We start from the raw sequence: 16,340 nt of genomic DNA, 5'->3' as shown, positions 1-16,340 counted from the left end.
AATGGCGACCTCATTGATCTTTCTAGGCTAGGGCTCCACATATAATGTTGGCTGGGGGCTACATTGCTTTGAGCAATGTTAAAATGAGGAAGGGCTGGACAGGTGGATGTCGCATAATGGCAGTGCTCAAACAAGGTCATCGACTCCAAGGGAATGAATGAGTCAAAGATTCCAAGTAACCACTTAGTCACACCATTGCCAGCTACCCTGAATTCACTCTTCTCCCTCCAGAACTCTCACTCTGAGCCATGCCCTCTGGTGCTCTGCCAAAGCATATCTACAGCACAACACTGCTGTAGCATTCCGTAGCCCCTCATCATTATAGCGCTATTTGTCCACCCTGAGCGATTGACCAGCCGACGTGGATCCATGGAGAATCTTAAATAGGAAGTAAGGGGGTTGGCATGAAGGAGGAAACTGGATCTATGGGAAAGATGGCGACTCTGCTAAATTAACTCCTTCGTTAACATATCGTCCACACATATTCATACACAATAGTACATACATAGACATGGCAGTATGTACAAGAATGTGAATAAACAAGGCAAATTACCACTCAATGTATATCCTTCAATGTATTGACTTTAACTCCTGGAGTAGTTGTTTCATGAGGCATGTGCTCAGGTGTAAACACTGATAGGACTGTGCTCTGCTGCTTCATCTGGTTATCGTCGAAGTCATAATCCATATGGTTTGTCTGTATTTTTCTACACAGGCTCAGGATGATCTGGCAGAGAAGCTTCGGAGCAATGAGCTTCTGCTGAATGCCATAGCCTTGTATGGTGAGGTAGCTGTCCTCCCTGATGTGCCCTCTGATCTCCTGCGCCTCACTCTGCGCCGTCAAGCTGACAGATATCAGTTTATGGGTATGGGGGTTAGGGTTAGGTTTTGTTTAAACACCTCTCTCCCCCTGGTGGGGTATGTTGGGTGGTGCAGTCTTCATCTGTTTGCTTAATTCTTTTGTTTAAACACCCCTCCCCACATCCCCCTTCCACCCCAATGAGTACCACTGATGTCTGTTTGTCTTTAGGCCGGATGAGACTTGCCATGAAGTCCCTGAAAATTCTGACATCCATGTTTCCTGATGATCTGAGTCTGCTAAATGATCTTGGGGTCGCTTATCTCCTGCTTGGAGACAACAAAGCGGCAAAGACAGTCTATGAACAGGTATATTGCATCTGGCTCGTATGACATGGACGATCTCTTTGACAACCTGTTCGGCTTCCCTTGTTTGTTCACCGAGTTACTAAAAGCAGATATTTGATCATGGTAGACAGTAAGTACTCATCAAAGAAAGAGAAAGTATTTGACATCCTTTATAGCATTCATTTGGAAATACCTCCATTTGTAATAGGTACTCCTCTCATTCTCCTCTTTTTTTTGATTCGATTTGATTTGAAGGTTCACCTGTTTTGCTATTTTCTCCTTTCAGATCCTGGTTCGGACTCCCAATGACGGTTTGGCGCAGGTGCATTATGGATTTATCCTCAAAGCGGAAAATCAAATCAATGCTAGCATTCCGTATTTGCAGGTACAATATTTGATTTTCCCACCTTACCCAGAACAATAATCATGTTGTTTTACTCTCTGACCCTCCTCTCTCTTCCATGTTATAATTACAATGGAATTCCCCACTACCGCTGCTCTCTCTAACATCCTCCTTTACTCACAGTGGAATTCCCCACCTCTACTCTCTCTCTCTAACATCCTCCTTTACTCGCAATGGAATTCCCCACTCCAACTCTCTCACATCCTCTTTTACCAACAGGTACCTCTTCTTTGTGTTTGGTTGGGTGAGGGTTGTGGTAGAAAGGTAGTCTGTAAAGACTTTTGTGCTTGTTCTGTTGATATTCTGTCATTGAACCATAAAACCATGTCCAACAGCAATGGAGGGAAAATATATTTCAAACTCACATTTTTTAATGTTCATCATAATTGTGCTGACTTGTGTCATTCAATTTGGAAGATCGTTAACAAGTGCTTTGCACAACTGCAGAAAGGGATTGAATCTGGAGCATCTGGTACTGATGATGGGCGTTTCTACTTCCACCTCGGAGATGCGCTACAGCGGGCCGGCCGGCTGGCAGAGGTGGGTGTGTGGCTCCTATACTACCTGTTGGGCAGTGGTTGTAAGCCTTGCTTCCGGTTAACAGGCGCAAGCGTCTGAATTTGACATCTGCGCATAGGAATGTGTTTGAAAGGCCAAATGTGTTGTTTTTATATTTACATATAAAAATGTGGGGAATATGTTTCTACTTTGGCCCAGGCAGAACCAATGTTGTGGAATTTGTTGGCATTTGATTATATAATTTGATTTGTTTTGACATTTGACACTTTTGCCATGAATAAATACCAACAATGTTTTATAACAACATGACATTGACAACATGGAATGTCGTGGTTTTGCTCTCCATCGAAAAGGTTGTGAAGGCCTAGCCAAGCATGATTTGACCCATGCAGCCGCTGCTTTGTTTTCAGTCATACATATGGTACGAACGGGGTCACAAAAGGGGTCACTTCTTGTCGGTACTCCAGCGTTCACTTTACAACGTCAACAACCTGCAAGCACAGCCCTGGTGGACCACAGCCGAGACCGGGTACATGAGTCTTGTTCGAGTGAGTTGTACTGAACGTGCCTTGCAAGCCGGAGCGATGGTAGAATGACCACATTATTGTGGGATTGTTTGAAGTCAAGGGAGGAATTTAAAACGTAGAGGACACTTGACTGTTACAACTAGAGATTTCATCCAGCACCTTACCCCGCACAGTCTTGAGAAACAAGGACTGGCCGAGATGTTGTTAAATGCCGTAATATTTTGTCCAAGTACTGCTAAACGCAACATTTTTGGAAGTGCCAAGAAGGCGATTTGTGTTCTCCCGTGTTCAAATGTATAATTAAATTGAAATAACATAAAGATTGTAAAGCTAGTATAAAAAAAAATTTGTACTCTTTTCCGCCGTTTGATGCAGCGTCTTTTACAACACCTTATTTAACACATTACATTGGTTCTTTGAGTCTGTTGTTTGTATCGTTTATGACGTCCTTAAAACAGTAAATTTCCTGTTTGGAATTATTTTCAATTTTGTTTGACTATTACTTACGAGTAAGACAAAACTATTGTCTTACTCCTCTCTGCGTATGTGTGATCGGGATGAATTCAGAGCCAAAGTACTGCTAAACTACTGGTTCGTTTTCCGATTCTTGTTCAAAATACAACATTCAATTGAAATTCTTGTTCCTCGATCATAAACACGTTTGCAGACAGACAGACGGGCATAGTGAACCAATTGCTTAACACTACTTTTCGCTTTGCACACACGGTGTAAAAATGGATTTTCATCTCCACCCTTTTTTTTTTTTTCCAAACAGTGTGGACATGACCTTTGTCCCTTATGGACATTGACATGTTCTTTTACTGCTGCTATATAGTGGAAGTTTTCATCTGTTGAATAAACTTACCCATCAAATGTCTGCATCGACTCACAGGCGTTAGAAAAGGGCTGGCACACAATAAGGGATGAAGCCCTTGCCGTGGTGGACAAGCAGCAAAGCCTTTTCCTGTCTGAGGATGAAAATCTACGGAAGTCAGGCAACTGGAAACAATTCACTCTTTGGCAACAAGGCATGTTGGCACAATACCCTCTGAGCTTCGTTGCATCCCATCGGTTCTGTGCACCATAAACCATGCAAACGATGTCTCGTGTCCACATTCACAAATCACGCACCTGACCAACTCTTCATACTGCCCACAACGGCCGACACCTAGCATTATGGCCACACATGAAAAGCCATTTCCTTGTAATAAGTTTATTTCTGCCGAGATATTCAATGACTCCCTGCACACTCCATTCTGTCCCACCGAGGATTGAGTAACAGGTCCACCATTGTACTCAGGCCTCAAACTATTGTACACCTGTAGGTCGAAGGAATGAAAAAAGCTGCTTGCAGACGCCGCGTACCTGTGCCATCATGGAAAGGTTTCCGGAGTCTGTGGGTTGCACCAGGGGCCAGGTGAGCTCACAAAATAAAACGAAAAACTCTGAAGCAAAATAATATTAAATCTTGTATTGGGTCTTAAATACAAGACGAGTGTGTGAGTAAGGAATACGTGATTCCTATGGTGTTTTATGGCGAAACTCATGATTTAAAACCTGACCTTCCAAATCAAATTGATGTTTCACCTTGTACATCTCTGGTTGGCAGGTAAAGTTTTCCATCATGCAGCCTGGTACGCATGTGTGGCCACACACTGGACCCACAAACTGCCGACTCCGTTTGCATCTTGGCCTGGTCATCCCTCCTGACGGGTGCAGCATTCGCTGTGGAAATGAAACCAGGTGATTGGCTGCATTGCATCACCTGGCTTTCTTCAACACATGTTGTCACTGAATGTTTGGTTTGAAATTCGAAGCATTAACAACAACAGCAAACACAGCAACAATATGATGAAGAGTGACAGAAGTATCACTTTGATGATCTTTGCAGTGTTGCTAAAACAGCCCCACAGCATGCGTTACACCGGGTGGTTTGCCTTTGCTCTCCAGATGTTAAGGGGCTGTCACACCTTGACGTTTTAGCCAGCGTATGGCAAGGTCTCAAAATGTATGTAAAACGCTGGCGTACGCTGAACTGTTGATGTTTTTTTTTAATTTTTGGGCGTATAATAACATGTTGGACGTATGCATAATGTATTAGTAACGTACACAGAACGTTTTAATCACATATAGATAACTTATACCAACGAATGCTGAGCGTGTTGTCGGTGTTCACAACCTATGCCCAGCGATAGTGTAGCTTATGCATAGCGCGGCAGCGTATCGCCGACGATCACGTGGCGTAGGCTATTCATAGGCTACGGCTCGACGATTCAAATCATAACCGCACTAGACATCGAAGTGTGAAGCCGCTGTCACACCCTGACGTTTTAGCCAGCGTATGCCGACGTATGAAAAATTTGCCGAACCAACCTGGCACACGTCGAACACGTTATGGGTAAGTTTTGTATACGTTAATAGTACGTTGGCATACGTCGTAGTTTTCTGGTATACGTCGTCATACACCGAGTACGTCGAGAAATTTTCAGCAAGTTGAAAATTTCTCGACGTACTCGGCGTATGACACACGTTCCGCATACGCTGGCATAAGTTGTAGGCGCGCTACGCGATCGTTGACACACATCAGCACACGTTACTTGTACGTTACTCATAAGTCGAAACACGTCGAGGTAATGGTTAGCATCACTGTTCCAGACTCCCTGGTTTTTTTTTATTATTATTTTTCTTTTTCTTCGGTATGACGGTGATGTTGACACTTCGATTTCTAGTGCGGTTATGATTTAAATCGTTGAGCGGCAGCCTATTAATTATATTATATTATAACCGCACTAGAAATCGAAGCGTCAACATCACTGTCATACCGAAGAAAAAAAAAAACTAGGGAGTCTGGAACACTGACGCTAACCATTACCTCGACGTGTTTCGGCTTATGAGTAACTTACAAGTAACGTGTGTGGACGTGTGTCAACGATCGTGTAACGTGCCGACAACACGTTACTCATAGGTTAGAAATAAGTTTTGGGTACGCTAAACATTACCTCGACGTGTTTCGACTTATGAGTAACTTACAAGTAACGTGTGTCGACGTGTGTCAACGATCGCATAACGTGCCGACAACTTATGGCCAGCATATGCGGAACGTGTGAGTCATACGCTGGCATACGTCGAAAAATTTCAAGCATGGAAAATTGGTCTAACACCTCGGCGTACTACGACGTATGCCAGCATACTATGAAAAAAGCCAGCGTGCTCTTAACGTATACAAACTTACCCATAACGTATTCGACGTGTGCCAGCGTTTTAGCCAAATTTTGCATACATCAGGCATACGCTGGCTAAATCGTCAAGGTGTGACAGGGCCTTTAGTCGGGGCAGGGATTTGTAATTTGTTCAGGCTGTTTGTCGATAACTCGTCTTCTGTTTGGGAAAGTCGTTGTGAGATCCTCATCCGATCCGATTCACCATATTATGTGAGTACAGCGTGTTGGTTCTGCCACAGAGTATTTTCTTGGCCTGTGGTCATGCTGGGCGGTTTGCCATTCTCCTCCCAGCAGTAGGTTAGGACAGGAATTTTGAATTTGGCCAGGGTGCCAGCGATATTGCAACTACTCTTCATGAAGGACACCGTGGGATCTCTAACATCCACCAACTAATGACGGCAGATGGGTATCCCAATTTAACGTCCATCCGAGGGATGTCACACAACATATCGATGAATCACCCTCAGTGTGAAACATCAGGGTACAGTTTATAACTGGGTCGGCATTTTAACCCAGGCTAGATGACTTGGAGGAGATTGTGCATAACTCTCGGCCATCCTGCCAGCCTGAGATTCTTCTCATCCAGTACCTAATGATAGCAGATGGGACACCCGGCTTAATGTTTACCCAAGGGATGGAGCACTTTATGATATAATGCCCTGCCTGGGAAACCCCGATCTGATAATTTAGTGGGGTGGGGAATCAAACCCAGATGAGACAAGTCACAGCTCAGTGCCACTGTGATGATAAGAGGGCAATAAACTAAAGCACCTGAATCTGTACTCCATTGTAAAAACAAGATAAAATGGAGAATGGGTTGATTTGAGAGCACAACTTTAACTTACCTTTTATCTGGCAGGGTCAACCCCTTACAGGCATATACAATGTCAATGCAGGCCGGACGGACGGACGTTTACTTTGATTTCAAAAGCGTTTTCTTGCCTATCCTCAGTACACCTTCACAGGTGGATGACAGTTCATGGGGGATGATCTTCACTGTGTTAAATATATAGGTACCCCTTAACACCTGCACCTCACTCTTTTCCAAGAGGCCCTTGTTATTTGCTGTATGTACACAAAACAGCAAATTCTAACCCTAACCTACCCCACCTCTTCCGTGAGTCCGAAACGTGTCACTTTCTCTGACATTAATCTCCATACCTTCTTTCTCTTTACTACCATTGTCCTACTTCCTTCAACTCATTTATTCCATATCAATTTAATCCCCCCCACACACTCTTCCCCTCCTCCTCACATCCATAATACTGTTGCGGGCTGGGTGTTGGGTGAGAGGGCCACTGGGGGTGGGGGAAGCTATCTCGGATTCCCACCAGACTCCCCGGAATTGTAGGCCGTCGCACACGAATAATTCCATGACACGACGGGTCGCTAACCGACCATGAACGCCAATAACTCAACCGCGTGACCGAGAGTCCTCCCGTCTATGCGCTAACCAGGTTACCTAATTAATCACGTGATTTAATTACCGGAGAACACGCCCTCGGTACGCCTTGTTCGAACCAGATCGGATGCAGCCGAGTGACACTGCAATGGACGTACCGGCTAAAAGGAACGGATCAATGGGAATAAAGTCCCGGCTAAGCTAGGATTCGGACCGTGCTGGATCAATGAAAGAACAGACAAAAACGAGTTGGGAACATTTCTAATAATAATTTATTTACAAGCCGGCGAGGAAAGTTATGTGGTACAGTGAATAGTTTTATTGGTGTGTGTAATGCAGGGATAGGAAAAAACGTGAGGTGTGACAATGTACAAGCAACTTACAAAAGCAGACACAGAGCAGACTTAACCTGAAATAATAACAATCTTCTGCAATCTTAACTTAAGAGGACAGGCGCCAGGACAACTCGCACACGTGTGTGCTGAACGTCAAGCAAGGAAGCAACAGATTTGAACCGCCAACCTCTCAACTTTTTTAATTCTTTGGTATGACTCGGTAGGAGTTTCAACCACCAACCTCCCATACTCAGAGTGAACGCTCTAAGCATTACACCACCAGATCTGGTTCGAACTTCCCTTTTGGGTCGTCTCATATTTTAATAATAGAGGTCTCTTTCTTCTCTGTTTCCTCTTCCAATGCCCTGGGTCTTAAAGTCTGTACGGTTGTCTTTTCTCTTACAGGTACTGGGAGGAAGGGAAAGTCCTCATCTTTGATGACTCATTTGAGCACGAGGTATGGCAGGACGCGCAAAGCTATCGACTCATCTTCATCGTGGACGTGTGGCATCCCGGTCTGACGACCCACCAGCGACGTACCCTGTCGCCCATATAGACGCCCACCATGGTCTAATCAGGCATGCTCACGGAATGGAATATCGCACATTGGTAGATGTGCACGGTTTATGAGGGCAGCATGGAGATGGTCCATTTTTGTTGTGATGTCAAAATGTCAGGAGGTTGTCCGTGTCTTCTGGTATCAGAAATACCTCGGTGTGACAGTATCGCTAGAGACAACCTTATAGTATATGTTATTGGATCGAAGGAAGAGGACTGGGCTATTACATCATTCCCGACAGGGCCAGGTGATTCAACTTTTTAATCTTGAGATGTTATATTTTTGAAGAAGAAGAAGTGGTATAGTTTGTAATAACTCATGTAACTAACTCATCTGTTGATATTTGCATCCCTTCCTATAGGGAGGGCAAATGTATCATTTTGTTTCTTTTTTTATTCCTTCCTTTCCTTTCTAACAAATTACAATCGCATACCATTCCTGAATTTGTGAGTCAATCCTTTTCAAGTCTGGCATCAAGGCATTTTTCAGTTTTTGATCTATGCCCCCATTCTGACTTGATGGGGTCAAAAGCGAAACACTAAAAAAAACAGACATTTTGCCTTACCTTGTATGTCGATAAAAATAGGATTTGGTACAAAGGACTTTCAAACACCCTCGATAGCATTGCGGAGAAACATTTTAGATTACAGTCATTTTCCGGATTATGTGTGGATCAAAGGTCAGTGGTTGTGAAATTAAGGTTTTTGGCCAACCAATCCAGATAACTTCACCAACAACAACAAAAATACCTTGCGACATCCTCTACAGACTAAATCAGACAGACATTGGTCTAAATGCAAAGCTTGATGTGTGCACTTGCAGGTGATGATACATACACACACCTTGGGGTATCCTTTAAACCCTTTTTGTAAAGTAGTTGACCTATTTATGGCCTCATCTGACCTTTGACCCATTATTAATTGGAAAACTTTGATTATATGGCAAGGTGCATTGTGTGGCTAAATCAACCTGCATTAACGTTTGCAAAGAGAAATACGCTGCAGTGTTTTATAACCTTAATCATGTGGCCACCTGTTTAATACGGCCACTCGTCGACTGGTGGATGTGGGCAAAAGTGATTGAATTTGCCAACATTTGTTTTCACGTATTTTTGTTCCGTCCTGATTTATCAGGTTTTCAGGAAGGCATTTTACATTTTACATAAGATCAAAGGTCAAAATCTGCAGCAACATAGGAATGACTGTTTCGGTTTGCTCGAACACAGATTTTGCACCCTGTTACTCATTCGTTATATTTCCTGATGAGTGTTAATTAGGAGAGACATTTGCATTCTTGAAAATGTCTTTGATTTCAATGTTTCTCTTCCACTTGTGTCAAATTATGAACTTTCCAAACTGCAAGACTACTTCTGGGAAAAACTTCTCATTTCCTTCATATTTTTCCAAATTTAATATTTATAATAAAGCATTATGAAAGTAAGAGTGAAGTTGATGAAAAGTTTGTTTTAATTGCTTGTTTTTATTTCCGTATTGCTCAATTAAAAAAGAAAAGTTTAACATGAAAAAAAATTCATGTAAAATGACTGACAGGAGCTGCATTGAGGAAATAATGTTGTGTGTACAGACCCATGCCATGGGGCCCTGAGCGATGTTGGGTTGGAGGTCGGTGACCTCGAAGATGGCCGGCTTAAAAAGCTGAATTTAGCAAGTAGCATCACGAGCGGTGATGTGCCAAATCACTATGCGGATCATACGGATGATCCGCTGTGGCGACCCCTAATGGGAGCAGCCGAAAGAAGAAGAAGATATATATATATATATATATTATTCATTTCATATACACATTGCAGATATAGAATGGATTGAAAAGTTTTGATACATTTATAATTTGCCCATTAAGGTATGATCAGACTTGTTCCGATAGTCAAAGCTGTTCTTCTTAAATAGAAGGAACTACGTTCAAGTTCATTCAAATGCCGTACAAAAGGTGGAACGTTCTTCCAGCTAATGCACATTGGACTATGGTGTCATTATGAATTCAGTCTTCTGGTTATGTCATTGGATAAGCCACTGAGATGCAGTGCCCCTGTACATTAAGGCAGGATTTGGGAATGGTTTCAAGGTACCATTCCCAACCAACCAACACATCGGTGTGCAAGTTTTAAATGTAGCACGGATTATTTTAATGTCCAGAGAATGCTAGCAGATGGAAGAGCTGGTTTAACGTCCTCTTCGCAAGGATGGTAGCACTCGTCGGTGCAACACTGTGCCTGTGGAGCACCAGGACTTACAGTCGGGTCGGGAATCAAACCCAAAACCAGACTAAGTTCAAAGGTGAGTGAATAAACCAGGTGAATCACCGATCTCGTTCAGATTTGTCAGTCGGGGTCACGTAAGGTCTATGAAGGACACTCACTCCAAAGACCTTTCCTTCATGACCCTTGTTAAGATACCGTTGAGAGCTGTCTCTTATCACAAGAAACATCCTCTTGCACTTGCACTCGGATCCACTTTAGGTATGCCATCACTCGCGTGTACACCCCGTGGAAAGACCCTCCGCAGCCTCGTCCATAGCTTGTTAGGCCGATGAGCACCCAGTGATCTTCTCTCTCCTCACACACCAGCGGTCCACCAGAGTCACCCTGAAAAGCAAGTTGGATCATGTCCAAGAATGCATTGCGAGCTCACAAAACATTCAGTGATCGCTCATTTCTCCTGTGAAGTCACTGTCAGCCAAGTTGGAGTCCAAGCTAGTTGATATGCACTGCACGTTAACTGCGCTTGGAGGAACATCGATCGGCTTTGTTCGGAATGAAAGATTTTACAATATGTTCTTTCCGAGAGTATCTCACATCCTTGTATGAAGAATATTAGGAACCCGTGTAACGGACTACAGGTGACATTGTAAGGTGTTACCTTGCACGCATCGACTCCTCCCAGTGGCTGCCCAGCACAAAGCTTGCCCGATTCATTCTCGTCGTTTCCAAGCATTTTGCATTCACTGGCTTTCACGATCCTAACGATTCCTTCATTCAGAGATTTCTGGGAGGGACCTGTGGATATCACTTATAGTTCAGTTCAATATATGACACGTTACCAACCCACCCCTCCTAAACAACACGTGCATGCATTTTATGCCGTACGCCACATTGGCCATGGTGGAGCGCAGGTGGATTTGAACTAAGTATCCCATCACAGATGCAAGACCTGTTTGTGTCGATGCAACATTTAAAAAAAAAACACAAGAGGGTTGTCCTCAGAGGCACAAAACTCCCACCTGAGTAGTGCAATGAACCCCATCCGGTGATGTAGCAGCGGGAGTAGTTCCATCGCTGCCATTGCAGAGGCAGAGCAATGGGCCGTACATTTCGTGATGAGCAGGATGTCATGTCCAAAGGGTCCTGGAGCTCCAGCAATGCCAAATCGTTGTCATGGTTTTCTCCTGGATGTTGGATCACCTTGCTCACTCCAACCCTCAATGCATCTTGATTGTCGAGATTCAATGTGTCCAGGAGGACACTGAGCTGCTGCAACCAACTAACGGGGGGGGGGAGGGGAGGGGGGATGAGAATAGTGGGTAACATGAATGAGAGATCTCAACAGGACATTACAATGTACCACTAGCCAAAAGGGACAGCGTGCATCGAGCATGTGGATTTCACAAGCTCACATTCACACTCAGCCTGAACAACATTATTTCTGCTTGGGCTCCATCAGCGAGAAGAGGGTGGGTGTAGGGGATGGAATTTGTAGACCAGGGTGGATGGATTTGAGGAGGTTCCTTATCACTGCAGATTTAATGGTGGGTTTGGTGGAGGGGATGGTGGGTGGAGTGGGGAAGAGATGGTTGATACACACCGTTCATTCAAGCAATGTCGTGCCGTGAGTAACCATCTGTTACTGATGACCACTGCACCGCAGATATGGTTGCGGTTTACTTGCAAGCTCGCCTGCCATGGCCACTTGTGTGTGCTTTGGGCCCCGTTGGTGATTCGTGGTGCACCATCTTTGTGCATGAATCCGTGATCTGCCAAAAGAGTGCAAAGGGGTCATTCATGACTGTATGTTTTAAATATTTTTAAAAAATTGATATCAGGCTCTTTGGTATCGCTTATACGTAAATCACAAGTAGGACAAAGACATTAGGAGACATCTGTTTACTTAATGGATAAACACCAACAGTAGATTGGATTTTAACCAGGATTCCAAGCATCGTGAGCCATTGGTTCAGATGGGACACCAAACAGGTCAACCCAGATCTGTATTCAAATTTGTGTGATATCAGTGCAGTCGAAAAGGGTCTAGGTTTGGTTTACCTGCACATCCACAATTCACCCCTCCCTCGAACACCACAACACACTTACCAGAACATTCCAGGGATTTGCACGAGCCTGGGCAAAAGGGAACGAATAGATTAGTCGGTGCATGTGGTCCTTTTCAACCAAAATTATTTTGAATATCATTATGGTGAACTATCGGACTATTCCGTGTGGAACCCTATCAAAGGGACCTCATGGGGTCAATATATCAGCCTCCAACTATATAGGACTATGCAATCAAATAAAAATCATAGGGACCCCATGGGGTCAATACATCATCCTCTAATTATAGAAGGACTATGCAATCTAATCAAAACCATAGGGACTTCATGGGGTCAATACATCATCCTCTAACTATAGAGGGACTATGCAATCAAATCAAAATCATCGGGACTTCATGGGGTGAATACATCATCCTCTAACTATATAGGACTATGCAATCAAATCAAAATCATAGGGACCCCATGGGGTCAATACATCTTCCTCTAACTATAGAGGGACTATACAATCAAAATCATAGGGACCCCATGGGGTCAGGTCAGGTCAGGTATGGGAGCATGCGCCGGAGCAGTACGTTGCTGCGTCCACTTTCCGCCAGTACTCCAGGGGCCTCCGTCTGGCCATCCCCTAGGCAGATGCCTGGCCTATTGGCCTCCTCCACTCGCGAGGCTCCCTTGCTGAGAGAATCTGGTGAGCAGGATCAGCGTCAGGAAAACGAGTCACATGTCCATACAGCCACAGCTGACGCTCACGGACTATGCAGGTAACAAATCTCATTTGAGTCTCTCTCAGCAACCACTCGTTGGACACCAGCGATAGCCAAGGATTCTCCAAAGATTCCTGGTACCGAAGGAATTAAGTCTCCATCTCAGATCCCTGGTCAGAGTCCAAGTCTCACATCCATATAGCAAGACTGGAGGCACCAAACACCTGAAGACTCGGACTTTCAAACGCCTTCACAGGTACCGACAGCGCCACACCCCATGATACAGTGAATCCATGACTTCCCAGGCCCGACCCAGACGTCTGTTGACCTCTGGCTCACAACATGTGGAGACATGAATATCACTGCGAAGGTAAGTGAATCTCTCCATGATGTCAACATCCTCACCACAAACATGTACAGACAATATTTTAGTGGTCGACTGAGGCGAGTGATCATGGAGTTGATATTTACTTTAAGTGAGACGACTCCATCTAATCCTATCAGAGGTGCCCCCATGGGATCTGAAAACAAGGCTCTGGAATCCTTCGGTAAGGTTAGCGAGTACGGAGCATAATAGAGAATGGCATGATCCGGGAAAGGACCGTGATCAAACGGTTTGGATGACACGAGACACCAAAATTCCTTTTATGCACAACGGCTTATTATAGAGGAACCCCAAATGCCAACAATTTTTTTTCTGAAAACCATTGAAAATCATTAATCACAATCTAATTTAAATGGGGGGGAATAGATTTTCCTTTTTCTTGCAATCAGTGTCGAAAATATCCCGACAGTGTCGATTTTCGATTTCGCCTGTGACGTCACAAACAATTTTTGAATTTTTTTTTTTGTTGCCAAATCACAGTGTCGATTTTCGATTTAGCCAGTGACGTCACATCTTGAACCGACTCTGATCCGAATGGCGGCTTTCATAGAGAAACGGTGCACGTCGAGCTCGGATTCAGGTTCCGATTCCACCGTCATGAGCAAACCTGATGGTTCTCAGTACGTCGAAACTGATCGGTGGGATTTTGAAGAAACACGTGAAGCCAAAATTACAATTGGAAACGATTTCGGGGGAATTGTGGAGCCATATCGTTTCGAGCCCAATGCGAGCGAATCAGAGGAAGAAGGCAGAAGTGTTAGTGAAGATGAAAACGCTGGTCACATGGTCACTTCAGATTGATAGATTTTGTTTTTCAAATGAATTGACTGTTTATAAGTGATTTTGTATTAATTGATAAACTATATTACTCAAGGAGAAATACCCATCATCGCCCGACAGCCGACACCGCCCAGGCCCACTCAGATACCGCAACCACCACCACTCAGATACCGTGGACAAAATGGGAAATGAATGCTTCATCATTCCCCCCGTATTACCCCGGGGACCATCCTCCATCGCAGGATGGATGACCAGGTGTCTGATGTTACAGGGATAGACCCGTTTCATACTTTTCCAGGACGCCATTTGTATCTGTCGTGGTGCTGTGACGCTGTGATGTGCCGTGGCTGTGGTGTGGTGCTGTGTTCATGCTGTGTTGATTTCCTGCCCCAGTGGATGGGGGAGTGGTGCTCATGGGGTGTGGGTTGGTTGTGGGTATTATGAGAGAGATTGTGGCGGGATGGTGGAGGGGGGTGTGGAGTGGTGGTGGGTAGTGTAGAGGGGGAGGGTGTTGGGTGGTGGTTGCTATTGTGGTGGTGATAGATCGTTGATGGGGGGTTGTGGAGGAGGGGGTGGGAGGTGAAGGGTGGTGGGATCCTTGAAAGTTTTAGTGTCCTCAATCAAATTATCCTCTTGGAGGATTATATGATAAAGTACATTCTTTCTCCCCACTATAAGTAGACATTTGTGTTGATAATAGATCATTATTTTTCCGGTGCTTTTGTGGTAACTGCCGGCAATGGCAACAGGTGTTTGATTCACCGCTCAAATTGTCCATGTACATGTGCTGGTAGCTCGGTAGAGATGGTCTTACAGTTTCGAGCAACGGCTGTTTCTTCCGCTTAATCATGGGGATGGTATCCTCTCTCAATCGTGGTGGATAACCACAAGATCTATCCATCTCCGTTGTTTCATAACAGTGCTCTGTAACATGTTCCGAGCACTCGGCCCGATCCACCTTTGGGTATTTTGGTCAAACCTCGTCCAATTAATGGCAAATTTAAAGTGTTATGGCTATTGGTGTAGCATGAAACCATCTTGGCTTGTATTACGACAACCACAAAGGACGCATCGACTCAGCATATTTGAGGAAAATCGAAAAGTATTCTCCATTTGAGTTCTATCTTACTGCGATGTAACCTGTAGATAGTACGGATACAGTGTTCGACTTCATGATGCCACGTCACGGCTTATCTGAAGAAGAACAAGATTTTGATTTCTAATCGCAAAATTGTCCACTTTATTGTTCAGAAATTGGAAAAAGACACATAACTGTTTTGTAGGGCAGCAAGGGATAGATTAGTGTCGAGGTGGTTTGAGCATTGGGTTCCCCTTCAAAGCAAAGGCAAAGAGGGTGAAACAGTCTCACTGGCTTGGGATCTTAGGGTCCTGAGTTCAATCTCCTGTTGATTTCAAAACATGACTCTGAACTTTCAGTAAGTTTAGTTATTCTTATTGTAATTCCATTAATATAATTTATGCATAATTATTCACTCTTTTGGGAAAACATTTTCAATTTCTTCATATTTTGAACATGCCATTGCCAAACTTTTGGGTTAGGGTTAGTGTAGTTTGAATTATGGTTAGCATAGTTACGGTTAAGGTTAGTGTAGTTAGAATAAGGGTTAGCATAGTTACGGTTAGGGCTCATGTTAGTGAAGTTAGAATTATGGTTAGCATAGTTAGGGTTAGGGTTAGTGAAGTTAGAATTAGGGTTAGCATAATTAGGGTTGGCGCAGTTAGAATTATGATTTGCGTAGTTAGGGTTAGGATTAGCGTAGTTAGAATTATGGTTAGCATTGTTAGAATTATGATTTGCGTAGTTAGGGTTAGGGTTAGTAAAGTTAGAATTAGGGTTAGCATCGTTAGGATTAGGGTTCGCATAGTTAGGGTGAGGGTTAGTGAAGTTAGAATTAGGGTTCGTGTAGTTAGCGTTAAGGTTCGCGTAGTTAGGGTTCGCATAGTTAGGGTTAGGGTTAGTGAAGTTAGAATTAGGGTTAGCATCGTTAGGGTTAGGGTTCTCGTAGTTATGGTTAGGGTTCGCATAGTTAGAATTAGGGTGAGCATAGTTAGGGTTA

At 44.0% G+C, this 16,340-nt stretch overlaps 2 protein-coding genes across 6 annotated transcripts in view; one reads left to right on the top strand and one right to left on the bottom strand.

Moving 5' to 3' along the window:
- LOC147013298 (aspartyl/asparaginyl beta-hydroxylase-like) overlaps positions 1 to 9,552 on the top strand; it is a 29,969-nt gene extending 20,417 nt beyond the window's left edge. The window contains exons 6-14 of the mRNA XM_085854992.1: positions 716 to 866; positions 1,031 to 1,167; positions 1,433 to 1,531; positions 1,997 to 2,089; positions 2,479 to 2,616; positions 3,488 to 3,623; positions 3,921 to 4,012; positions 4,205 to 4,338; positions 7,959 to 9,552. Of these exons, the coding sequence (XP_085711118.1) occupies positions 716 to 866; positions 1,031 to 1,167; positions 1,433 to 1,531; positions 1,997 to 2,089; positions 2,479 to 2,616; positions 3,488 to 3,623; positions 3,921 to 4,012; positions 4,205 to 4,338; positions 7,959 to 8,109 (1,131 nt within the window). The 3' untranslated portion in view covers positions 8,110 to 9,552. The remainder of the gene's footprint in view (positions 1 to 715; positions 867 to 1,030; positions 1,168 to 1,432; positions 1,532 to 1,996; positions 2,090 to 2,478; positions 2,617 to 3,487; positions 3,624 to 3,920; positions 4,013 to 4,204; positions 4,339 to 7,958) is intronic.
- A 121-nt stretch (positions 9,553 to 9,673) lies between these two features.
- LOC147013297 (transmembrane protease serine 11D-like) overlaps positions 9,674 to 16,340 on the bottom strand; it is a 19,418-nt gene continuing 12,751 nt past the window's right edge. For all 5 annotated transcript variants that reach the window (XM_085854993.1, XM_085854996.1, XM_085854995.1 and 2 more), the window contains 5 exons: positions 12,437 to 12,463; positions 11,931 to 12,099; positions 11,350 to 11,609; positions 10,989 to 11,125; positions 9,674 to 10,714 (listed from right to left, as the gene is read on the bottom strand). In XM_085854993.1, the coding sequence (XP_085711119.1) occupies positions 10,517 to 10,714; positions 10,989 to 11,125; positions 11,350 to 11,609; positions 11,931 to 12,099; positions 12,437 to 12,463 (791 nt within the window). In that variant the 3' untranslated portion in view covers positions 9,674 to 10,516. The remainder of the gene's footprint in view (positions 10,715 to 10,988; positions 11,126 to 11,349; positions 11,610 to 11,930; positions 12,100 to 12,436; positions 12,464 to 16,340) is intronic.

This window comes from Eptatretus burgeri, chromosome 14, assembly GCF_056783735.1.
Source record: "Eptatretus burgeri isolate ZD-2024b chromosome 14, Ebu_testis_v1, whole genome shotgun sequence".
Lineage (NCBI taxonomy): Eukaryota > Metazoa > Chordata > Myxini > Myxiniformes > Myxinidae > Eptatretus > Eptatretus burgeri.
The sequence above is the reverse complement of the archived record's forward strand: the minus strand, read 5'-3'. Positions and strand labels throughout refer to the sequence as shown.